This window comes from Chanodichthys erythropterus, chromosome 2, assembly GCF_024489055.1.
Source record: "Chanodichthys erythropterus isolate Z2021 chromosome 2, ASM2448905v1, whole genome shotgun sequence".
NCBI classification, from domain to species: domain Eukaryota; kingdom Metazoa; phylum Chordata; class Actinopteri; order Cypriniformes; family Xenocyprididae; genus Chanodichthys; species Chanodichthys erythropterus.
The window spans coordinates 36,220,760-36,248,221 of record NC_090222.1 but is presented as its reverse complement, the minus strand read 5'-3'; the positions used below and the strand labels follow the sequence as shown (position 1 = coordinate 36,248,221).

Genomic DNA, 27,462 nt, shown 5'->3' with positions numbered 1-27,462 from the left:
TTACAACTTTTAGAATGAAACTGGATGTTTCTGAATGGTTAGTGGATAAATTTATGTAGTTGCTGTGGAGTTGATTCAACTCATCCACTAGCATGTGCCGTCATGTTCATCTTTTGTGCAAATCCAGCGTTGAATTGATCCTCGTTTGTGAAGCAGTCCAGCGTAAAACAACAACTCTTCCTCTTCTCTAAAGCAGCCCAACATGGCCTCACCCCTTTTGTTGCGTGTTCTTGTGGGCGGGGTTTATGTAAATTTAAGGTTAGTGATGTCACCAACCCAGGAAGAAGCTTGTTGTAGAGGGACTAGTTGTTGTTGTAGTCCTTAAAAAGCGATTTCTGTAAAAGAAAATTTCTCCCTTTGCATTGAACTTTGAGCGTTGTAACTCTGAAGATGTTGTTTATGCTCAAACAGCAACATTACACACTAACTAAAGTTAGAAAAGTGAAATCATAATCAAGGACCCCTTTAAAAGAACAAACTTGTTTTTATTAGAACATGTTTTAATAAGAACACACAGTATAAATACAAACTAAGTCATTCACAGAGTGATTTAAAAAGACGCTTCCTAATTGATCACAACTGAATCAAGAAGTGGAGTAGTGAAAACTCTGTCATTATTTACTGCCATGCAGAATAGATCATAGTGACAAAAAGAAAGCATCATAACAGTATATATATATATATGACGTATGCACTATATTTTAAGTCTTCTAAATTAATTTGATTCTTTGTGCAAAACAAAAGACTAAGTTTAAGTTCACTTATCTCTTCCACCAGTAAAGCTCTTAAGTTTGAATATGTGGAAAGACAAATGGCCTTCTGTGAATTTTCAGTGAATAAAACTAATGCACAGCAAGTATCATATGACTTCAGAAGACTTGCACTGAATTTGGAACTGCATACTAGTATACTACTCATTACGTTTACCATGTTTTTCTATGACAGAAATAGTAAGAGTAGTATGCTAGTATGCTGTTCCGAATTCAGCAGCAATATAAAAATAGCATACACATCATTTGGACTACCTTTATAGCATATTTATTGTCCTTCTAATCATTCTTATCATTTTGTTTTGCAGAAAAGAGCTGCATGAAGATTCTTGTAAATTGAGCATCAAAGAGATACAGGTTTGGATGACGCAAGGGTGAGTAAATCATGACAGTTTTTCTATTTTTGGTGAACTTGTCCTTAAACTCTCTATAAGAAAACAAAGAAACAAAATAATTTCACTCCATTTTGGCCATTTCCATCAGTTGCTTCTAAAGCAATTAAAATGTGATTTTGTCATGTTTATAGTAATAATGAAAAAAGAAACAGCTGCTGAATTCGGAACTGCATACTAGTATACTGCTCTTACTATTTCTGCCATAGAAAGACATGGTAAAAGTAGTAAGAGTAGTATACGAGTATGTGATTCCGAATTTAGCAGGTGTCAAATCAGAGCAGATAGAGTGAAATAACTAACCAATGGAAGGGTTGACAAGGTTAATCTCAGTTTCGGCAGCTGTCCAGCTTCATCTAACCTAAAGTGATTTGACGTTTCTCAAAAGAGCAAAGCAAAGCATCGGATGAAGCGATTCCAGTGTTGCTGCTGCTGCTGGACGTCCAATCTCTTGGTTTTACTCGTTCTCGAACTTGCTGTATGGGTGGTCGGAGTCTGGGATGAGACCTAGAAAGAAAGACAAGAGATATTAACATTTACATTCATGAATTTAGCAGATACTTTTACCCAAATTGACTTGCAAATAGAGGAGCATTAAGCAAAACGATCACATGTGGGAATCAAGAACCAGTTCCTATTCATAACCACATCATATTCTCTGTCAGTTGTGTTTTTATTTTGAGTGAACTTTTCCTTTAACCCTCTGTTGCTCCAGGGGACTGAAGCTGTCATAAGTTCCTGGTGCCAATTTTTTTGTAGAAGCAGCAGAAATAAATTTCACAGTGATCTATTCTACTTACACACGTTGCTCTGAGTTTGTTTGCACAAGCGCAGATGGGAGAGGAAAAGCCACTCAACTTTCACCTCCCTGATGGTTAGGAGCTGCAGCAGGTTTTTGGAGGACGTGACGCGTTTTAAGCAGACGACCGCAGTTCATCCGTAACCTTGAGTCGATTCGCACATGAGCACCGCTGAGAACAGCGGATCTGACACGGGTGACGCTCACCTCTGACACGTGACATACAGGGTCCAAAACAGCCAGAAATGTTTCTTACCAGCCATGAAACGGAATTTAATATTTTTATTTAAAAAAATAAGAATACGGTTTGCATGCATTTAATTTAAATCGCTTAATAGAGTCACTTTAATCTCAAAATTTATTTTAAGAGAAGACACTAGTTGTGTAATGAGCAGACATCACCATACATTTCTCAGTCAATTAATCACAGTCCATTTGGTTTGTAATGAAATGGTATGTTTATATATGCGAATTATGTATTATCTAATTGTTTGCATGCATTTCTAGAATAGAAATTTATAATAAAGCCAGATTATTTTTTTTTTGTTGACATAGTAGAGTTTTTATCTTTTTATCTCTCCATAAATCAGAAAATACTGTACCACATTAAAAAAATAAATAAATTAATAAATAAGTATAAAATGTTATATAAATCATGTGAAAGATATATGAAGAAACCCTCTATAAACCCCTTGAGAATATAGATATGAATAAAACAGTAAAGTTGAGTGTATGTAATGCTGCTGAAGTTGGAAGCTTTTTTCTGCAATGAATAAAAAATTAAAAAAAAAAAAAAAGGTACAATTGCAACTTTTTCGCTTGCAATTCTGACTTTTTTTTCTATATAAAGTCAGAATTGTGTGATATAAAGTCACAATTGCGAGTAAAAAGTCAGAATTGTGTGATATAAAGTCACAATTGCGAGTAAAAAGTCAGAATTGTGTGATATAGAGTCACAATTGCGAGTAAAAAGTCAGAATTGTGTGATATAAACTCACAATTGCGAGTTAAAGTCAGAATTGTGTGATATAAACTCACAATTGCGAGTTAAAGTCAGAATTGTGTGATATAAAGTCGCAATTTGCGACTTAAAGTCAGAATTGCGAGATAAAAACGTCTGAGTCTGAGAAATCTCCTCGGAATTGGACTTTATATTTATATATATTTCAAGTTTATATCTCAAAATTGCAAGTTTATATCTCGCATCTGAGAGAAAAAAAAAGTCAGAATTGAGAGATAAAAAGTTGCAATTACTTCTTCTTATTTTATACTTAGTGGCAGAAACTAAATAAAAAAGCTTCCATAGATTTCTGACTCAGTGCAGGAGAAAACTCACCACCTTTAAAGACATGTATTGTCACTGAAATCTACAAATGCAAATGGGTAAAGTGCAATAAAATACACTTAAATTACTATATAGCATATTTTCTTTCCATTAGCCTGAAGGAAAACATGTTATGTAAGCAAAATAGCATAAAATCTCAAAACTGACTAAGTGTATGAAAAAATGGTTTCACCTGTAGTGTCTTGCCTTAAAACATACAAACAAAAAAAAGTTACAATATAATTGGCCAAATTCAATTTCTACTCTCATTCGGTGAGTGTTTGTTTTGAACCATGTTGCTGTGCAGTTGCATTAAGAGTGTGATACACGGGCAGAATCTCACATCGAACGTCCTTTCGAGGGCAGACGCTAGTGTGTGTCCATGTGTGTGAGCAGCAGGGTCAGAGACACCCTTTCCCTGATGTACAGACTGCTGAGAGCAGGAGAAACACAAAGGAGGCCTCCATCCATCATGCTGTCATGTCGTCCATACACACACACACACACAAACACACACATACACACAGCCAGTACACTTCACCACAGGACACACAAGCACACAGCAGAGCCAATGAGGACGCGGCCCAGAAACCATCAGTCATAATAGAGCAGCATCACCACACACTCAGACAGTGACATCAATGACTTTTACTTTGTACTGAATAAGCAAAGTCTGCAAAAATGATTTTTAGTTTGCAGCAGGGTCTGGAAACAGTTACAGTTTCTGAGATCAAAGTCTCAGGCAATATTCAATTTCTGCAATCAAAGTTTGATTCATTGGGTGAATCTCACAAAAACGGCCAACAAAATCAAAAGAAATAAATATAAAATTACATTATGCATAAAGATGAAATGTAACCTTGAAACAATGTAGACAAACTCTAATATTCAGAAGACTCCAAATTAATGATCGCCCTTACTAATGTTCATTTTTCAACATTTACTAATACATTTTTAAAATTGAAAGTTGTATTTGTTAACAGTAGTTTATTAAATGTGATATAAAAATATATTACTCTCTGTTAGTTCATGTTAGTTAATACATTAACTAATGTTAACAAATTAAACCTTATTGTAAAGTGTTAACACAAAACTGCTGCACAGTTGTAGAATATGAAACCTTGAATAAAATCATGAGACATAAATCTTCTACAAACTGCTTTATAAAATCCAAGAGAGAAGCTTCGGAAAGCACAACACTGGATTTGATCCGGTCACATCTAACCACTCGGCAGCTATTCTGCACGTTATTGACCGCGCTTGAGCGTGTGCAGATGAGGAGCCGGTGGTGCAGCGAGAACACGCCGAAGCTCCAGCGGTCGGAGGCGGAATGAAGAGAGGATCTTGTCATGAGCTCTCTGAGCGCACTCACATCCTTTGATCTTCTCTTTACTTTGAACACCATCTTCACCAACTCACTGAGAATGTCAAACAGATGCACTGCAGTCACACGAATGCATCTGCAGGCTGTTTGTTGCCATTTGGACCTCGCTTTGAAAATGCCCCATTATGCTATATTAAAAAGTCTCCTATAATAGGTTTGCTTGCATCCAAAGTCAAAAACACTTTCATTTTCTCATAATATACATTGCATCATCACCTCTTGTCTCAGTGTCTGAAACGGTTTTCTGAGAGCCTACTCTGCTCTGATTATGTCTGTTATGATTGGTCTACCGCTTACAGTGTGTGTCAGCAAAGGAAACGCCCATTACCATATATGGACTTCAGCTCTGTGTCTTCCTCAGGACTTGATACACAGTGATACAAACAGTAAAGATGGTGTCGGTTTTACCATATCAATCTCATCCTTTGGAAGTGCATGCAAGGTGGATTTGCTTTCGTAACGTCTTCTCGACATGTCGACAACACAAACCAAACTCTTCCAGTCCTCAGTTACAGCTACAGTGTTTGAGGGCTGAAGACATTGGCATTATGCAAATTTTTGGGCAGGAACTAAGACTGGAATTAATGATGACTCAGTATCAGTTCAAAATCGGTTCTTTCATCTGGGAGAAAATAACTCCATTTATTAAGCTTTGAAACTTAGAAGACCTTTCACATTCACAGCTATATTACACACTCAGAGAAAGCATAACTGGGGCATTGTGAAATAGAATAGTAGTTTTTTCCTCATGTAGTTTTACATGATTTCTTCTGAAAGAAAAGCACTCTGCCGTTTCCTCTTATTCAGGTCATTTTCATCGTTCTTCCAGCTTCCTTCAGCTTCTCTCAAGGTCGTGCGTATTTCATCCTCCTGCCCTCCGTCTCGCTCTGAACGCTGCGGATCTAGTGACCTCGTCCTCGGTTTCTCTCGCTCTCACGCACCGCAGGAGCTGCGATCGGAGGCGCCAAATACATTTACATTTCACCTCTTTCCTCTGCAGCGCTGGGATGGGACCCGGGGCTTTGCCACCACATAAATTATGGCTCTTCTCGGCTCTCCACCAGTGCTAATTAGCACAGAGTTAATCAAGCATGAGTCAACCAGCCAGCTAGGTTTTTATTAGGAACCAAAAAGGTGGAAAACAAAAGAAGAAATTCTTGAGAAATGCATTTCTCTTCTCAAATCCCTCATGGAGTTTTTTTTGCATCTGCACTTTTAAACTTTCTACGGCAAGACACTACAGGTGAATAGGGTAAAAAAATGTCATTAATAGATATCACCATACTTTCCCCATTGGTTTGGATTATAAGTTTTTTTTAAATGGTATGCTTTAGTGCACAAATTAGGCATTATATGCACTAATTTCCACAACAGAAATCTAAACATTGAATAAAGTCTGGTTCAAAATTCATATTTTATTTTTGTTGTTGTTAAAGGTTCTTACAGAGGGGCTGTTGGATATCTCTTTTTATCACTTCATAAATCAGAAAATACTGTCAACAGCCAAAAAACAAATACATTTTCACCATGTTTTTAGGAATAAAATGTTATATAAATCAAGCGAATGATGTATGAACAAACCTTCAGAATATAGATAGGAATAAAACTGTAAAGTTTGGTGTAAAGCTGCTGAAGTGGTGATTTCTGACTCAGTGCAGGTAAAAAATTCATTGCCTTTAAAGATAGGTATTGTCATCGAAATCTACAGATGCAAATAGATCAAGTGCAATAAAATAAACATTTAAAGTGTATTTGGGTTGTTTTTTTCTACTAGTCTAAAAGAAGAATGTTATGGAAGCAAAATAGCCCAAAACTGACCAGTGCAAATTTTTGCCTGTAGTGTCTTGCCTTAAGACTAGATACATTTTTAGCATTTTCTGAGCAATTTCATTTAGAACTCTTTCAGTAAACGCAATCTGATGTAATATGCATGTGCCATTTTCTGCGTTGCACAGATAATTGATCTTAAATAATGAACTGGAAGGACAGGTTGGTGTCCATGTCCATCTGGTAAAAGTGGTCCTTAAAGGGTTAGTTCACCCAAAAATGAAAATTATCCCATGGTTTATTCACCCTCAAGCCATTCTAGGTGTATATGACTGTCTTCCTTCAGACGAACACAATCAGAGAAATACCTAAAAAATATCCTGGCTCTTCCAAGCTTTATAATGGTAGTAAATGAGGGCGTATTTTGAAATCCAAAATAAATGCATCCATCCATCATAAATATAATCCATACAGCTCCAGGGGGTTAATAAAGGCTTTCTGAAGCGAAGCAATGGGTTTTTGTAAGAAAGATATACATATTTCTAAAGTAAAATAACTAGCTTCCACCAGACAACCGTATGCCAAAGAATATACACTAACAAGAAGCGACACTCAATAGAATGTTCAATTGAAACACCAGCGCCCTGCAGCAGCCCTGCGTTTCCGCCATTTTGGGGTGAAAACCACGTGGCAGTCCAATAGATTTCAATGGGAATATCAGCTGCGTTGTTAAAAAAAAAAGTACATTAAAGCTGAAATTAGCAAAAACCTGAATGATGACAACACAGAATATCGTACAAACACTAGACTAGAGATCATTTAATTTTTTAACGGTTTATTATGTATTTCTTCCACTTTTTTTTCTCCACAAAACCTTTGCTCTCTAGAAACCCATGTCAGTTTTGGTTAAAAGGCATATAAACACTGAATAATTACCAACATATGAAATTAAATTAGGGACATGCATCAGAAAAATTGGGAATGTTGGACCATATGAATATAACAGCTTGATTTTGCAGTGTTGTCTAATGTCCGTTAAAGCGAAAGTGGGAATTATGCGATAACGGTCACAGCAATGCATCATGTATTATAAGATCATTATGTTTGTAGCGTGATCCATTAAAACATAAAATATAGCTATTTCAATTCAGACCTAGATATTATTACTATTACTCCACTAGGTCTGAAATATATTGTTCGCTGCAAACATGATGGGCCCTATTTTAACGATCTAAATGCAAAGTGTGAAGCGCACGGCGCAGGTGCACTCAGGGCGTGTCCAAATCCACTTTTGCTATTTTAACGACGGAAAAAACGGTCCATGCGCCGGTGCGCATTTTTTAAATGGGTTGTCCCTACTCTCTTAATGAGTAAAGGGCATAACGTTCAATAAACCAATCAGAGTATCATCTCCCATTCCCTTTAAGAGCGAAATGCGCTCGCGCCATGGCGGATTGCTATTTACATGGCGGAAAAGCTGAACGCTTTTCAAGGGAAGAAACCGATCTGCTCGTGCGCAAAGTTAATGCGGGCTGGCAAATGCAGGCTTTCAAATAGCTCCGCGCGATGAGTCAGTTAATATATATAGTTGTGTGTATTGGCACGATTGTTCAATTAATTAGCCAATTTAGTTCATCATTTTAAAGAGGTAATAGGCTGAATTGAAAATAGGTAGCCTAATTCTAATTCACGCAATGACTATTCATCATTACATTTTTATATTTATGTAGCCTACACAATAATATTCTTTTACACTGTAATCCTTTTGTTTTTAATATTTGGCATGTTTGTGTGATGCGCATCCCTGTGTGTAATAAGCAAAGTCAACGCGCACTGTGGACGCGCCTAGAGGCGCAGTTTCTACCAACGCGCTCTAACAAAAAAATATTGCGCCATTGACTTTAGACTTTAGACCAGGTTTGAGTTGGTCTATGGAGCAGTCTATTTTCAGCTCCTTAAAATAGCAATGCGCCTGAACACACCTCTTTTTTAGACCAGCACGCCCATGGGCGCACTAACTGGCGCAAATGCATTTACTAATTTAAGGACGTGGCGCTGAACGGGAAAACGCGAACGGCGCTGGACGCAAACTAGCAAACACACTTGCGCTGCGCCTTGCGTCGGGTGTATTATAGGGCCCAATGATTTGAAATTTATGAATTATTAATTTACTATTAATAAATGTGTAAAGCTCCATAAAATGGAAATACTCAAAGTAGGCTAACTATGTTACCAAAGATGGTTGAATGGTTGGATTGAACTGGTAATAAAACATATATAAGACAATACAACATTTACTGTAGGAGCCATACAATGTACTGGTGACTTAATTTAAAAAAAAATTGTTCTATTGCATTTCTGATTTGGCAGTGAAATTCGCTAATTTTGGTTGCGTAAGATGTGAAGGATTCTATGCTCCAGTTAGTACTTTCAACCCATAATGGCGGCCAAAATCTAGTGGTTGTAAGCAAAAAAGTATCGAAGTGATGCCTCTTGGGTTCTATACTCTTTGCGTACGCATACTGGGCTAGTCGACTTGCCAAATGAGAAACCCTGATGCGATGCAGGATATAGGAGTATCGTAAGCTTAGACGGCTCTCGCGGTTCAAACAAATACGGCTGGGCAACAAACTCAAGCTCCTCTTCTCTTCTGTAGAAATCCTCTGATATTTCTCTTTAAAATTTTTAGACTTCTAATTTGTGTTTTGTTTTGCTCTATACTCTGCACTTCTGCATTACGTCATGCATCGGGTCAGAGGTTACTCTACTCAGGCTTGAGGGTGAGTAAATCATGGGATAATTTTCGTTTTTGGGTGAACTTTACCTTTAATTCACCAGGTACCCAATTCATAAGTAATGAGTAAAATAATTATGTTTTATACAGAGAAATTAGTACCACTATCCTACTGCTATTTGGCAATCAGTCACTTTTAGCATTACAACCTCTGCTGAGGCGCAGCATTACATTCAGCCACATAAACATTGATCATGAGTCAATCGTTTGAAAAACGGCATCTGCTGAATCAAGCATTACTGAGACCCACACAATGAATCAGATCAATAAAGACGACCAGAGCTGACATGATGACCTGTATGAAAACAACTCCATATAATACGACATTATGCCAAGAATTAACAGCTGAAGATGCATTAGCTACGTTAACCCAATAACAACACTAAGAAGTTGTTTCAGAATTGAGCACTTTCTAGTTGCGTCAGTGCAGCAGATCAATCTGAATCTCACCCACAATTATTGGTGCAATTATCTGCAGTAAATTCTTCCACACCAACGGCCCGAATGCATTAGCGTGTGAACAAACACACGAGCCACAACCTCTGCTGACCGTCTGCTCACGCTCAGTAAAGTGTGTCTGTACGACTATATGACCGGACAGGTCATATCAAGTTTGGACAAACTGACTGAATTTGTTTCTCATGATCTTAAAAACCTTTGGCACTAAAGGCTTCTACTTGATAAATGTAAACTGTAGGGCTGGGTATCGATTCAGATGTTCCAGATCGATTCTCGATTAAATTTTATGTGAAGGTGACATCAACGTCGACAAAACACCTGAAACCGCCATTTAAGCACTGAATGAATGAATGACAGGTTCGCCTCTCGCTTCTTGGTGACATCGCACAAGGAAAATAAGAGGGTGACATCTAGTGGAGAAGACTCGTAATTAGATTAACGTTAATCTTACGTTCAATGTTTGCGAAAATAAATATGGAAAAAAAACATAGTTTCATAGTTTTCATGGTTCTACTATTTTTGAAAAAGGCAGTAAAGATTCATAATGAGTAGACTGTGAATATCAGAAGTACAGGACTGATGTGACTCACCATACTTCTTGCGGATTTCATCATGCTTCGTCTTCCTCTCGGCCCTCCTGCAATAGACAGTAACCAGAGATTAGTAAGTGGTTTTGACAGACTGATCTAGGTTATACAGATTTTTCCAACTTCTACTGAATTAAATACTGAATTTTTATGAAATCCAACAAAATTAATTGTCATTTGCATCATTTGACTCGTTTTGAACTGTATTTAGTCTATGACTTGGTAGAAACTAGTTAAAGTCAGCATAAAATGAAGTTGCAATCGTCTTTTCTTGCTTATTGTGACATATGTCCGAAGTGAAACGGCTTCTCACACAAGAACAAATGTTGGGCGGGACTTGATTTTCTCCATGGGGAATTGATTGGATGCTTGTGGTTTGCTATTGGTTGATCTCATTTGAGTGACAGGTTGCCCTGCCCTCATGCCAGTAAACACATCATCAGATAAGAGAAGAGAAGAGATGTCATGCAAGAGGGAGGGGAAGTGATTTTGATTAAAGATTACGAGGCACACAAATTAAAAAAATAATGTGCAGGCATAAATCATTTATAATAAACATTCCATAAATGAATAAAGATGCAATTTTGATTCCATGATTTTAAATTAGACTATTGTCAATGTGGAGAGGTTATGTAACCATGCACAAAATAACACAATGTAAAGCATTGCTTGTACTGAATACAATGTGTTTTGTGTGGTCAAGGGCATGAATTCTTGAAATGCAGGAGATAATCCAAAACTGAAATTATCCAGACTATGTAATGTTCATAGCTGTGCATGTATTGCATTTATTTCTGATACTGTGTTGGTCACCACTGTCCAATATAAAAACCTGAAATAGTTTGCACAAGAAAAACAAATTAAACTCATAACCTGGATTTGACTTCAGCAGCAAAAATTGCAGAACTGAAAATGTTAAAAAAAACCACGGCAAGTCCTAAAGAGCAGCACATGGGCCGCAGTATATGATTCACGCCGAGTTCACGTCTTTGTTTAAACACATCCATTCCTTCACAGGCTCGTGGTGGGGCATCGTAAATATGAGCAGCAGTGTTTTATGGGTGTGTGACATACTGAACGACACCACTCGCTCCCTCTACATCATTCATTCCCTCTACACTCCATAAAGAAGATGGGCCGAGCTGGAGCCTGGTCTCCATACGAACCCGTGGTCGCTTTATATCTGCACAAAAGTGCCGTATAAATCAGTTGGAGCTTTATGAGCAGCTGATCTGTGGAACAATCACTGGAGCTGTTAGCCATCTGTTGCTGCTTCCACAATCCTGCACAAAGCACCACAACAATGACTCCACCGGTTGCTGTTTAACATGTGTGTATCAACAGAGAGAACACAATCAGATCAGATTTCCACATTAAACTGGAATGCCAAATGCTTAGGTCAAGAGCGAATAAAAACTAAAAGGATCTTCATCAAAAGACAAAGTCACACTACCATTCAAAAGTTTGTGGTCAGTATGATTTTTTTTTAAATTTATTTTAAATAAGTCTCTCATGCTCACCAAGGCTGCTTTTCTTTGATCAAAAATACAGTAAAATTGTGAAATATTATTGCAATGTAAAATAACTGTTTTCTATTTGAATAAATTTTAAAATGAAATATATTCCTGTGATCAAAGCTGAATTTTCAGCATCATTACTCCAGTCTTCAGTGTCACATGATCCTTCAGAAATCATTCTAATATGCTGATGTACAACTCAAGAAACATTTCTTACTATTATCAATGAAACCCGTAATTTTTCAGGATTCAAGTTTAAAAGAACAGCATTTTTATTGAAATTATAAATGTTTTTACTGTCACTTTTGATCAATTGAATGCATCCCTAACTGAATAAAAGTTCAAATTTCTTCAAATAAAAATAAAATAAAATAAAAACTTACTGACCGCAAACTTTTTTTTCCTCCTCAATTTAAAATCAACATGAAACAACTCATTCTACTTACACAATGCAACATATATTTGTGCAAAAAATATTCAAAGAGAAATATATGTTTATAGTACCTTTATGGCAGGCAACATTGTGAATTAACACTGAAAATATGCAAAAAATTTTCAATTCTTCTTTAAAAAAAAAAAATACAAAAAGCACTCCAATTTACTCCAAATACATACAGTATACGTTCAAGGGACATACCACAACAATCTATAAGACTCCCAGAATGCCCTGTGCTACTGTTTGCAATAATCATTCTACACAATACATACTAGAGAAACATTGCTGATGTGGTGGACAAAAAGTACCAAACAAAAGCACATTCGTACATCAGATGCATCACACACAATCTGTCGAGACCCTGCAGAGGTATCTGATCTTGGTTAATCTGAGCTCTTGAGTTCAAAAGGAGATTTCTGCTCCCCCTCGAGTGTCTGACACAGAAGTGACCTTGTTAGTGCAGCACAGCTGCTGAAAGACCTTCCAGACATATTTACACACAACACACGTAATGAACCGATTGAGCCACACATACATTATGTGACCAAATCCGCTTCAGATCAACAGGTGCCTGCCTGATCTGAGGCGTGAGATTTACTTACCGCTCATCTGCTCGCTGTCTGATCTCTTCTCTTCTCCGGGCAAACTGCTCATCATCACGGTCGAAACTGAAAATAAACCAACACAAATCACAATTTTCATTTAATTTAATAGAGACTAACATTAAATATTACACCTAAAAAACAAAAAATAATACTTAAATGTATAAGTATTAATACTTAATACTTTGTATGAAAATAATGTTGCAATGCAAACTAATCACAATGTTTCTTATAAATAGGTTGGGGTGAAATATAACCTGGACATGTTGTTGACCAATGAAGCTTATTTAATCACAAATTCACCTGCAGACAGTTTTACAATCACAACGAGACCAGCTTGAACAGACGTTAACATATTTTATGAAATGCATTGTTATGATTCTCATTTGTGATTGGATGAGCATTTAAAGGTGCCATCGAATTGAACATTGAATTTACCTTGGCATAGTTGAATAACAAGAGTTCAGTACATGGAAATGACATACAGTGAGTCTCAAACTCCATTGTTTCCTCCTTCTATAAATCTCATTTGTTTAAGCGACCTCCGAAGAACAGGCGAATGTCAACATAACACCGACTGTTACGTAACAGTCGGGATCATTAATATGTACGCCCCCAATATTTGCATATGCCAGCTCATGTTCAAGGCATTAGACAAGGACAGCCAGTATTAACGTCTGGATCTGTGCACAGCTGAATCATCAGACTAGATAAGAAAGCAAGAACAATAGCGAAAAATGGCAGATGGAGCGATAATAACTGACATGATCCATGATATCATGATATTTTTAGTGATATTTGTAAATTGTCTTTCTAAATGTTTCGTTAGCATGTTGCTAATGTACTGTTAAATGTGGTTAAAGTTACCATAGTTTCTTACTGTATTCACGGAGACAAGACTGTCATTATTTATTGCCTCAAACTCATTCAGAATCAAATGTAAACATCCAAATAAATACCATACTAATGCGATTACACGTGCTGCATGACAAACACTTTGTAAAGATCCATTTTGAGGGTTATATTAGCTGTGTGAACTTTGTTTATGCAATGATAGAGCTCGGGAGGGGGCGGAGAGCGCGAGCAATTAAAGGGGCCGCAGCCTGAATCGGCGCATATTTAATGATGCCTCAAAATAGGCAGTTAAAAAATTAATTAAAAAAAATCTATAGGGTATTTTGAGCTGAAACTTCAGAGACACATTCAGGGGACACCTAGAATTAGATTACATCTTGTAAAAAAACGTTTGATGGCACCTTTAAAGATTACTTACAAAGCACTAAATGGTTTTGCTCCTCAGTACTCAAGTGAGCTCTTAACAGTCCTTTGTTTCTAATCTATTGCAATCTCAAAACTCTGGCCAGTTGATAATGCCTAGAATATCAAAATCAACCGCAGGCAGTAGATCCTTTTCTTATTTAGCACCCAAACTCTGGAACAGTCTTCCTAGCCGTGTTTGGGAAGCAGACACTCTCTGTAAGTTTAAATCTAGACTAAAAAAACCACACATCTCTTTAACCTGCCATACACAACACATTCAAATCCATTAAAGGATTGCTAGGCTGCATAAATTAGGCCAACCGGAACCGGGAACACTTCCTACACTTGTTACATCGTAAGAATGGCATCTACTCTAATATTAGTCTGTCCATCTCATCCATATCCCGAAGTTACCGTAGTCAGCCGGATCCGGGTAGTATCCAGATCAGATGGTGGACCTGCACCTAGACATGGTTTCATCGCAGCCCTGAATGTCAGCAGAGACCGTGTCTACTAGAACAATCCCCTGTGAAGACCTCGTCGACACGACAGCCATCGGCACTTCAGCTCCTCTGCACAGACCCTATGATCAGCTTCATCGCCATACCAGCCTGATGAATCCGATCTTCAAGCAGAAGGAACTGGATGAAATAGTTTGAATGCTACCGATCCACAATCCGATTCTGACTTGTGATGCAGCCTGAATCATAATCACACAGTGTTTGTTCACTGGCCAGAGGAGAATTGGCCCACCGAATGAAAAGGGTTTTTTTTTTTTCTCCAGTTCTGTCACCTGATGGAGTGTGGGCTCCTTGCAACTGTCGCCTCTGGCTTGCTTAGGTGGGGACACTTAATCTTCAGCAATATTACTGATTTGACTGCACTGACACTATTGGATGAGAACTGAACTGAGCTGGACAATGACATCACTGTTTTCTGCAGAACTGCTGTATAGACGAAAAGATCTCATTTCATAATTGATGTACTTTATTGAAACAAAATGAATCAACACTGAACTGATTTCAGCTGAATAATGACTGTTTGCTATTGTCTTTTAAGAGCTGCTTTACAGTAGAGTTCTGAATTCTAGTAGAATTCTGTTTGCATCATTGAAACTTTATTTTCCTGTCCTATTTTCCTATTGCATAAAGCACTATATAAATAAAGGTTGATTTAAAGCTGCTGTAAAATGCAAATAAACACATTATATACTAATTCAAAGAGTTATTATTGTTGTTTGACAAGCATAAGAGTTGAAGTTATACTTATGAACAATATTTTATGGCAGACAAATTATTAATTCTAATTACTATTATAAATAAATGTCTCGATTATTGAATATTAGTGTCTTGTTTCATTCTTCTGATGCCGGCATTTCAAAAGCAATAAACCAGTCGAGGGCCGCGTGTTACACTGATCTTACCACGGTAAAGGGTTTTTATGCACCAAACATTTTCATTAATTAAAATAAATATCATAGAGTAAAAACAAATGAAATAAAAATAAAAAATTAAGTTGACATACTAACAAATTTTTTGGGGAAACAAAGCAAAACAAAATTGAAAGCAAACTAGCAAACATAAAAATAAAAGCCAATTCAAATCAAAACATGACTAAATATTATAATAGTATATTAATATACTATTATATTGCTGCAACAAATAATACTAAAATTACATAAAATATAAATACTAGAAAAAAAACGTAAACTAAATATCACCTTTGCATCTAAATGCACAAAAATTCCTAAAACTAAATTAAAATAAAATCTAAATAGAAACATTTTAAATCTAATGAAAAAGACAAAAATGCATGATAAAATTACTAAAACTTCAACTTAAAAGCAAAGCTGAAAACATAAAAATAAAAGCTAATTTAAAACATTACAAAATATTATAGTAGCATATCAACAATACTATAATAACACACACAACACATTCATGTCATGTCTAAATTACTGTAATTACAAATTTACAAAGCTGGAAATTTTCTCAGCTTATTTATTATAACTATTATATCTATTTATTATAGACCTCACATTCAAAGAGGTGAATTCATGTTGTGATCAAGTATTTTACTGTTATCAACACCAAAACTGCACATGGATTCATTTTGGCTGCATAATGTTAGGTAGGAAGTAGAGATTTTAATGCCATGTCAGCAGCTGAGACTTGGGGTAAGATCTTATTAAACAAGTCTTACTAAATAAAAACGTTGTCTACTTGCATTTAAAATCAGAACAGTTCTGGCTGTATGAACATCGCCACTGGAAAAACCATTCCCGAGACGAAGAACATGTACAACTACAACTAGAATCTGACATTCACAGTAATTCAGCTGAGAATCAGCACTGGAGCTTCAAAACAAATATCTTTACATCATCACTGAAACAAAGAAATAAAGAAACTCCAGCCACATGAATTCCCCTTCGATGATAAACCACAATAAAACATAATTTACTCAGAAAGAGAACAAAAAATGAAACTATGATCTGCAGTCTTTCTATAAAACAAGAAGTCTTAGTGTTTAAAGAGACCAGTCAGTCTAAATACCACAAAGCATTACATTCCACAATCATGCCAGATGTTTAATCAAGAGCGGATGGAGCTGAATAAGCGTTAATAAGAGATATAGGAAGTGCTCACTGTTTCTTTAAGTAATGCACGTCTGCGTTTGCATCACATGAGACGTGTGATTGACATGAAGATGGTGAGCAAATGGACGGCTTGCCAAATGAAATCATATGATTGACTGACTGACACACAGACATGCCCTTTACAACCTGTCAAATACAAATACTGGCTTCTTTAAAAATCATTTCTTTGGGAAAAATGTCAGTTCTTATATTATTCTAAATGTAAGAATAACTTTTATATTGTTAGCAATATTTCAATGTGAATACTAAAGAATCTTAGGTTTACTTGATTACCCATTAGAAAAATCATGTTCAAATTTACGATCCATCAGGCTTTTTTTTTTAGATTTTGTTCATCTCTCAGTCATCATTATATTGCATTGCATTATATGTTTTGCACACCACAGTATAAAATACAGAGCTTTGATCATAATACTAAGCATTTAAATATCATCTTATTGGTCTCAATGATTTACATTACAAGCTATCAGAATTTAATGTTTTTGGTTATATGAATATCAGCATCTGCACCAAATTGCATATTTTTGCTCAGTTTGGGCATGTCTTGTGTCAATAAAATGTTCCATTTAAAAAAATTCTATATGTCAGGCTTTACAGGGTTAATATTTTAACACAGAACACATTACAGCTCTGAAGTGGAAGTGAAACCTGATCGTGTGAATATGACTATTTAAAGAAAAGAGGCACTGGTGCTGATATGGATGACTGTATAAAGGCATCTATGTTAACTCATGAGTGTTTAACCTGTATCTGGTAAGGGTGGGTAGGTTAAATCTGTTTGTGTAGATTGTGTCACCTGGATGAGCGTCTGCGTTTACAGCAGCAGCAGCAGCAGCACACAGCAATGGCCAGCAGCAGAACACCGGACACCACGGCCATAGCGATGATCAGAGCCTCAAAGTTCACTGGAACAACACAAAACAACTATAAATCACAACACTGAAGTTCAACAACAGAGCACAGTGTGTTGGTCACTACTGACACCTGCTGGACATTTACTGATAGTGCAAGGGACAGGAACATTCTCATGATTGAAGAGTTCTGCAATTGTTTTTATTGTTATCATGTGAGCATGAGCAATGTGAATCATCACATAGAAATTAAAGCAACAGTTCACCCACAAATGATGTAATTTACACAACTACTTCTTCCTTTTTATTTTGGGATGAAATATGACCTGGAAATTCTGTTCTCATCCAATTTGATTTCACATTCAATTCAACATTATCAGTGACATTTTAGGTTATTCACTGTAGATCCACAAGGTTAAGAGTGTGTCTGAATGATAAAGAAACTGAAACTGACTTTAAGAGCTGCTACATGGCAGTCAGAGAAACTTTCATTGTAGAAGTGAGAAACTAAGAAAACTAAGCCGCTCAGAGTCACTAAATAAAAATCAACATCAGGAATTTTATCACTCTGAAGGGGTTTATTTTTTGTGATAATGACAGTCTGAATGTACATTATCACACTTATTACATGACTATTTACCAAATAAATCAATAAAGTACAGGTAAATATTGATTTGAGTTTAAATTATTTATTATCTATACTCATAGAGGATGCAGAGATACATAACTACAGAGCCCCTAAAGGGACATTGTGAAGGAAAAAAATATGAAATGGGAGGAAAAATTATTTGTCAATGCTTTTGCGTTCTCTCGCGTTCCCCCGAGAAACTTTGCGTTTGCTTGCTAAATGTTTTGCATTCCCCTAAGAAACTTTGCGTTCGATCAAAAAATGTTTTGTGTTCCCCTGAGAAACTTTGCGTTCGATCACAAAATGTTTTGTTCCCCTGAGAAACTTTCCGTTCGATCAAAACATTTTTTGCATTCCCCTGAGAAACTTTCCATTCGATCAAAAAATGTTTTGTTCCCCTGACAAACTTTCCATTCGATCAAAAAAATTTTTGCATTCCCCTGAGAAACTTTCCGTTCGATCAAAACATTTTTTGCATTCCCCTGAGAAACTTTCCATTCGATCAAAAAATGTTTTGCGTTCCCCTGAGAAACTTTGCGTTCGATTGCAAAAAGTTTTGCGTTCCCCTGAGAAACTTTGCGTTCGATTGCAAAAAGTTTTGCATTCCCCTGAGAAACTTTCCGTTCAATCAAAAAATGTTTTGCGTTCGCCTGAGAAACTTTGTGTTTGATCAAAAAATGTTGTGTTCCCCTGAGAAACTTTCCGTTCGATCAAAAAATGATTTGCGTTCCCGAGAAACTGCGTTTGCTTGCAAAATGTTTTGCATTCCCCTGAGAAACTTTCCGTTCGATCAAAAAATGTTTGCGTTCGCCTGAGAAACTTTGCGTTTGCTTTCAAAATGTTTTGCGTTCCCCTGAGAAACTTTTCGTTCAATCAAAAAATGTTTTGCGTTCCCCTGAGAAACTTTGCGTTCGATCAAAAAATGTTTGCGTTCGCCTGAGAAACTTTGCGTTTGCTTTCAAAATGTTTTGCGTTCCCCTGAGAAACTTTGCGTTCGATCAAAAAATGTTTTGCGTTCACCTGAGAAACTTTGCGTTTGCTTTCAAAATGTTTTGCGTTCCCCTGAGAAACTTTCCGTTCAATCAAAAAATGTTTTGCGTTCCCCTGAGAAACTTTGCGTTTGATCAAAAAATGTTTTGCGTTCCCCTGAGAAACTTTCCATTCGATCAAAAAATGTTTTGCGTTCCCCTGAGAAACTTTGCGTTCGATTGCAAAAAGTTTTGCGTTCCCCTGAGAAACTTTGCGTTCGATTGCAAAAAGTTTTGCATTCCCCTGAGAAACTTTCCGTTCAATCAAAAAATGTTTTGCGTTCGCCTGAGAAACTTTGTGTTTGATCAAAAAATGTTGTGTTCCCCTGAGAAACTTTCCGTTCGATCAAAAAATGTTTTGCGTTCACCTGAGAAACTTTGCGTTTGCTTTCAAAATGTTTTGCGTTCCCCTGAGAAACTTTCCGTTCAATCAAAAAATGTTTTGCGTTCCCCTGAGAAACTTTGCGTTTGATCAAAAAATGTTTTGCGTTCCCCTGAGAAACTTTGCGTTTGATCAAAAAATTTTTTGCATTCCCCTGAGAAACTTTCCATTCGATCAAAAAATGTTTTGCGTTCCCCTGAGAAACTTTGCGTTCGATTGCAAAAAGTTTTGCGTTCCCCTGAGAAACTTTGCGTTCGATTGCAAAAAGTTTTGCATTCCCCTGAGAAACTTTCCGTTCAATCAAAAAATGTTTTGCGTTCGCCTGAGAAACTTTGTGTTTGATCAAAAAATGTTGTGTTCCCCTGAGAAACTTTCCGTTCGATCAAAAAATGATTTGCGTTCCCGAGAAACTGCGTTTGCTTGCAAAATGTTTTGCATTCCCCTGAGAAACTTTCCGTTCGATCAAAAAATGTTTGCGTTCGCCTGAGAAACTTTGCGTTTGCTTTCAAAATGTTTTGCGTTCCCCTGAGAAACTTTCCGTTCAATCAAAAAATGTTTTGCGTTCCCCTGAGAAACTTTGCGTTTGATCAAAAAATGTTTTGCGTTCCCCTGAGAAACTTTGCGTTTGATCAAAAAATGTTTTGCGTTCCCCTGAGAAACTTTGCGTTTGATCAAAAAATGTTTTGCGTTCCCCTGAGAAACTTTCCGTTCAATCAAAAAATGTTTTGCGTTCGCCTGAGAAACTTTGTGTTTGATCAAAAAATGTTGTGTTCCCCTGAGAAACTTTCCGTTCGATCAAAAAATGATTTGCGTTCCCGAGAAACTGCGTTTGCTTGCAAAATGTTTTGCATTCCCCTGAGAAACTTTCCGTTCGATCAAAAAATGTTTGCGTTCGCCTGAGAAACTTTGCGTTTGCTTTCAAAATGTTTTGCGTTCCCCTGAGAAACTTTCCGTTCAATCAAAAAATGTTTTGCGTTCCCCTGAGAAACTTTGCGTTTGATCAAAAAATGTTTTGCGTTCCCCTGAGAAACTTTCCGTTCAATCAAAAAATGTTTTGCGTTCCCCTGAGAAACTTTGCGTTTGATCAAAAAATGTTTTGCGTTCCCCTGAGAAACTTTGCGTTTGATCAAAAAATGTTTGCCTTCGCCTGAGAAACTTTGCGTTTGCTTTCAAAATGTTTGCGTTCCCCTGAGAAACTTTGCGTTTGATCAAAAAATGTTTTGCGTTCCCCTGAGAAACTTTGCGTTTGATCAAAAAATGTTTGCCTTCGCCTGAGAAACTTTGCGTTTGCTTTCAAAATGTTTGCGTTCCCCTGAGAAACTTTGCGTTTGATCAAAAAATGTTTTGCGTTCCCCTGAGAAACTTTCCGCTCGATGAAAAAATGTTTTGCGTTCCCCTGAGAAACTTTCCGTTCGATCAAAAAATGTTTTGCGTTCCCCTGAGAAACTTTCCGTTCGATCAAAAAATGTTTTGCGTTCCCCTGAGAAACTTTCCGTTCGATCAAAAAATGTTTTGCGTTCCCCTGAGAAACTTTCCGCTCGATGAAAAAATGTTTTGCGTTCCCCTGAGAAACTTTCCGTTCAATCAAAAAATGTTTTGCGTTCCCCTGAGAAACTTTGCGTTTGATCAAAAAATGTTTTGCGTTCCCCTGAGAAACTTTGCGTTTGATCAAAAAATGTTTTGCGTTCCCCTGAGAAACTTTGCGTTTGATCAAAAAATGTTTTGCGTTCCCCTGAGAAACTTTCCGTTCGATCAAAAAATGTTTTGCGTTCCCCTGAGAAACTTTGCGTTTGATCAAAAAATGTTTTGCGTTCCCCTGAGAAACTTTCCGTTCGATCAAAAAATGTTTTGCGTTCCCCTGAGAAACTTTGCGTTTGATCAAAAAATGTTTTGCGTTCGCCTGAGAAACTTTGCGTTTGCTTGCAAAAAGTTTTGCGTTCCCCTGAGAAACTTTGCGTTTGCTCGCAAAATGTTTTGTGTTCCCCTGAGAAACTTTCCGTTCAATCAAAAAACGTTTTGCGTTCACCTGAGAAACTTTGCGTTTGCTTGCAAAAAGTTTTGCGTTCCCCTGAGAAACTTTGCGTTTGCTCGCAAAATGTTTTGTGTTCCCCTGAGAAACTTTCCGTTCAATCAAAAAACGTTTTGCGTTCACCTGAGAAACTTTGCGTTTGCTTGCAAAAAGTTTTGCGTTCCCCTGAGAAACTTTCCGTTCAATCAAAAAACGTTTTGCGTTCACCTGAGAAACTTTGCGTTTGCTCGCAAAATGTTTTGTGTTCCCCTGAGAAACTTTCCGTTCAATCAAAAAACGTTTTGCGTTCACCTGAGAAACTTTGCGTTTGCTCGCAAAATGTTTTGCGTTCCCCTGAGAAACTTTGCGTTCGATCAAAAAATGTTTTGCGTTCCCCTGAGAAACTTTGCGTTTGCTCAAAAAATGTTTTGCGTTCACCTGAGAAACTTTGCGTATGCTTGCAAAAAGTTTTGTGTTCCCCTGAGAAACTTTCCGTTCAATCAAAAAACGTTTTGCGTTCACCTGAGAAACTTTGCGTTTGCTCGCAAAATGTTTTGTGTTCCCCTGAGAAACTTTCCGTTCAATCAAAAAACGTTTTGCGTTCACCTGAGAAACTTTGCGTTTGCTTGCAAAAAGTTTTGCGTTCCCCTGAGAAACTTTGCGTTTGCTCGCAAAATGTTTTGTGTTCCCCTGAGAAACTTTCCGTTCAATCAAAAAACGTTTTGCGTTCACCTGAGAAACTTTGCGTTTGCTTGCAAAAAGTTTTGCGTTCCCCTGAGAAACTTTCCGTTCAATCAAAAAACGTTTTGCGTTCACCTGAGAAACTTTGCGTTTGCTTGCAAAAAGTTTTGCGTTCCCCTGAGAAACTTTGCGTTTGCTCGCAAAATGTTTTGTGTTCCCCTGAGAAACTTTCCGTTCAATCAAAAAACGTTTTGCATTCCCCTGAGAAACTTTCCGTTCACTCGCAAAGAACACAAACATTTTGCAAAGAATAAAGTTTCTCGGACGATCACAAAGTTTTCACACAAAAAAAAAATATATATATTTTTTCACTCCCATAAAATAATAAAATAAAATAAAATAAAATAAAATAAAATAAAATAAAATAAAATAAATATTAAATGGAAAACCTAAACTAAACAAAAATTAGAAATGTTGTCTTGGCAACTAAATTAAATACATTTAAGATGTAGTACTAAAATTATTAACTAAAATAAGAATACATTTAAATATAAAAATATTTTGTTAAAAAATAATGACAAAACCACATAACAAAATTACTAATAATTAAAATGAAATGAAACCTAAATGAAAATTAGAAATGTTGCCTTAAAAAAAAAAAAACTTTAATAAGTTGAAGTTGAAGTACTAAAACTGAATTATAAATAAAATAAATAAATAGAAATAAAAATGCATTTAAATATAGAAATATTGTTAATATTTAGTATTAATATTTAACTATAATAGTACATGAATAACACTAAAATACCAGTGGTAGGAAACAGATGAGCACTCACTTATACCATGTTAACCTGGATGAAAGTCATTATTCAGTATTATTTAACCACTGACTGACCAATCAGAATCAAGTATTCTAGAGATCTGCATAAGTTAATTTATTTAATATCATCAGGACTGGTAAATAGTGCCGTGATTTTATAAAACAACTGCTATCTTTCCCCTGTCATTTAAAGGAAGTTGAACTGAGGGACTTTCAGCCCTGAATGCAAATCTCACTTCACGAATGTGAAAGTATTACTTCCATCATCTCAGCAGCTGGCTGTAAATCATCATGTCTATTGTGTATCTTAAAGCTATTAGCATGTGTTACATAATATAATGTGAACAAATATCTAACTCACCCCAGCAAACGCCCCAGCGGGCCTGAGAGAGTTTACACACCGACGCCGGCGGAATCACATACGACACGGGATAATCTGTGCAGCTGCTGTTGGTCTGGCACCACAAACACTGTTGGCAAAAACAGCTAATATAATTATTATTATTAAAGGCATCATTCTTCAGAAAGTGAAACACAGCAGCACAAACATTATCATTATTGCATTTGATGAATTGTGCATTTTTTGTGCTGTTAGTTGGTTTGTGTCTCACTGAAACATTCATCCTAATCGATCAAATGGCACAAATCATTCTGAAAATATCAACATTTCAAAAGATGAAATTAAAGTCTAATTATCATATAACTATCATAATAGTACAGACACCACCAAATCATGGTGCTACTTTAGTAAAACTGTTTTGACTATAATTTTTATTACCAGTTTTACTACAAAAAAATAATGGTAAGAAGATGATTAGAGTAGTGCATATGTATATATATATATGTGTGTGTGTGTGTATATCAAAAATAGTAAATAAATCATTTGATGAATTGCATGTTTTGCTGTGTTAGTTGGTTTGAGTCTCTTTAAAATATTCATGACACAAATCAGTTTGATAATAATATCAACATTTCAAAGAATGTTAAAATATTTAAATTAATTTCTCCCTAATTTAGCAATGAGTAACTTTCGGAACATCCTGCTGATTTCCATGTCTTTTTGTAAATAATCCAGTTATAATTAATAAAATTGGAGTGTCTGAGCAGATTAGTCTTGATATACCATTTATTCAATTACTTCCCTAAATTACAGTGTTGATTTTTTAAAAATTCAGATAGTAGTGAAGAAAAATGAATGAAAAATTAAAATGAGCCGTATATGATCTTACCGAAACATTGGTGAGGCAGGTCTCACAGGAAGTCATTGTGTTGCATGCTGGGGTGAGAATAAAAATATATACATATATCAGACAAAACACTGACATAAAACACTTTCACTCTGAAATTAAAAAGCTAAATTTAGCCAAAAAACTGCCTAGATGATCTGGAAACTCACAGACAGATCATGAAGCATAACTAAACTATGCTTAACTTTATTAAAGCTACTACTGATATGAATATCTATGGAGGCCCATTTCCAATTTTGACTTTTTGTGTTACAATTATGATATGTCATAATAATTATGATTCACAAAAGCATGATTATGTTTCTTATGTGGATGGGCTTCCATAAAAATCACATACTGGATTACTAATCATAAATGGCATAAAATACTAACATAACTGACAAATTTATATATATATATATATATATATATATATATATATATATATATATATATATATATATATTTATTTATCTATTTTATTTATTTATTTATTTATTTTATTTATTTATTTTTTTTTAAAGGGGGTACTTAAAGATATCATTTTTTTCATTGCCATTCACAAAATATGTAACTTATGTGTTATTCATAAATATTTTTATGTTGATGACTAACACCATTGACATTAAAAATAGTAAATATTTTATATTAAATATATGACATAAATTATAAAAAATATTGTAAAATGTATACATTAATTATAAGGCATACGTAAATATAATAATAATATATAATTTAAATATATTTGTACATTTACATTGTATTACAAGCATTTCCAGACTGCAGAATAGAGATATAGGATCAAAAGTAAGACATATGCAGGTAAAAACATACGTTTGTGAACAGGTGGAGGAGTTGTAGGTTTAGCTGTAGTTGTTGCCGTCGCAGAAGCAATGAATGCGACACACACCAGCAGAAAGACCAACATCGACCCAAACACTCGGGATTCATCCATTCTGTTAAGGATTTGAAGGTTTGTACAACAGAACAATGTTGAATTTGTGTTTTTAGCTTTGAAATAGTCCTTTCGGCAAGGTAGAAATCTCAAAAACTCTCCTCAAAACGCAACTGAAATCATCAAGTGACTGACACTGACCAAACACGGAAGCACAACAACCCATCTGACGCACTCGTGCTTTCAAAATAAAAGTCCTTTAAAAACGCCATAAACGAAAGTATAATCATCATCATTATCATAGACTTACAGACACCAGTTTAAGTCATTATGAAAAACACCCATGGTGTTACTATAGTAAAATTTTAACAATGTTTTTTGGAAGATGGATGATTATTTTTATTACCGTGTTTTTACTACAAATAGGTTACAGTACTGTGGTTACTGTGGGTTAAAGGATTAGTTCACCCTAAAATGAAAATTCTGACATTTATTACTCACCCTCATGCCGTTCCACACCCGTAAAACCGTTGTTAATCTTCGGAACACAAATTAAGATATTTTAGTTGAAATCCGATGACTCAGTGAGGCCTACATAGCCAGCAATGACATTTCCTCTCTCAAGATCCATTAATGTACTAAAAACTTATTTAAATCAGTACATGTGAGTACAGTGGTTCAATATTAATATTATAAAGCGACGAGAATATTTTTGGTGCACCAAAAAACCCAAATAACTACTTATATAGTGATGGCCGATTTCAAAACACTGCTTAATGAAGTTTCGGAGCATAAATGAATCAGCGTATCATGATTCGGATCACGTGTCAAACCGCCAAACTGGTGAAATCACGTGACTTTGGCGCTCCGAACAGCAGATTCGACACAAAAGATTCATAACGCTCCGATGCTTCTTGAAGCAGTGTTTTGAAATCGGCCATCACTATATAAGTCGTTATTTTGGGGTTTTTTTGGCACACCAAAAATATTCTTGTCGCTTTATAATATTAATATTGAACCACTGAACTCACATGAACTGATTTAAATATGTTTTTAGTACATTTATGGATCTTGAGAAAAGAAATGTCATTGCTCCCTATATGCAGTCCTCACTGAGCCATCGGATTTCATCAAAAATATCTTAATTTGTGTTCCGAAGATGAATGAAGGTCTTACGGGTGTAGAACAGCATGAGGGTGAGTAATTAATGACAATTTACATTTTTGGGTGAACTAACCCTTTAACTACAAATATAAGTTGCTGTACAATGGTTGCTGTAGTAAAACTATGATTATTCTCACTTTTTGCAGGAATCAACCTTTTGACCTCAATGATGTCAAACTTAGCTCACACTTTATTTGAAAACATGAGTTAAAATTTTATTTAAATGTGACATATTTTACAGAATCACTAAAAGAGACCCTGGATCTGACTGAGAGAAGTGTTGTGTCAAATCTTTCAATATTGTCCTCGTTGTAAAAGAAAAAGCAATTATGGACCAAATGGCCTAAAATTCATAAATGAGCTCTTCTCACCCAGGTGAAAAAATACTATAGTAATTTAAAGTAAATACTAAAGTGTTTTTGAATCATACTATAGTAAAGTATTTGAATTAATTTGTTGTGGTCATTCTATCTGGCTGTGGTAATATAATTCTATTAATATAAACAAATTACGTTACCCAATACTGTACTAGGTTATCTATGGTATATTACACTACAATACACTAGTTTACTGTAGTAAAAACTAAAGTATACTACAGTATTTATTGCAGTTGATCAGTTCACTAAAGTTAATATTACAGCATGCATTAACAAAGTGTTGTAAATAGTATAATATATACAGTATACTACAATTTACTATAGTATGGTTCTAAAACAATATAGTATTTACTATAAATGACTATAGTATTTTTTCACCCGGGGCAGCCTGGTCTTTTTGAGCTTTCATGGGTTTTAACGCACATATAGAGAGAGCAATAGTAGCCTACATTTTAGGAGGAGCAATTCAATGTTCATTGCTCTCTTTTTAAAGGACAAGAAGCACGAGTCGTGTTTCTAGGCTCTGTAGCTCAAGACTCTTGTAGCCACTTGAGAGTCATGGTGGAATTTATTCATGTATTCTTGCACCTGGTCTTCCTGAAAGACAAGAATGATACAACTTCTTTGAACAAACCCTCAAGGTGAGTTCACTGTG

General features: G+C 35.9%; 1 protein-coding gene across 1 annotated transcript; it reads right to left on the bottom strand.

The window, feature by feature from the left end:
* Positions 1–479: 479 nt before the first annotated feature.
* LOC137037278 (pituitary tumor-transforming gene 1 protein-interacting protein) lies at positions 480–25,477 on the bottom strand. The gene is made up of 7 exons (XM_067411135.1): positions 25,206–25,477; positions 24,375–24,421; positions 23,507–23,615; positions 17,544–17,652; positions 12,832–12,897; positions 10,280–10,326; positions 480–1,669 (listed from the first exon to the last, which is right to left on the bottom strand). Exons 1-7 carry the CDS (start codon positions 25,324–25,326, stop codon positions 1,620–1,622), a joined length of 549 nt encoding a protein of 182 aa, XP_067267236.1. The 5' UTR covers positions 25,327–25,477; the 3' UTR covers positions 480–1,619.
* Between the last annotated feature and the right edge of the window lie 1,985 nt (positions 25,478–27,462).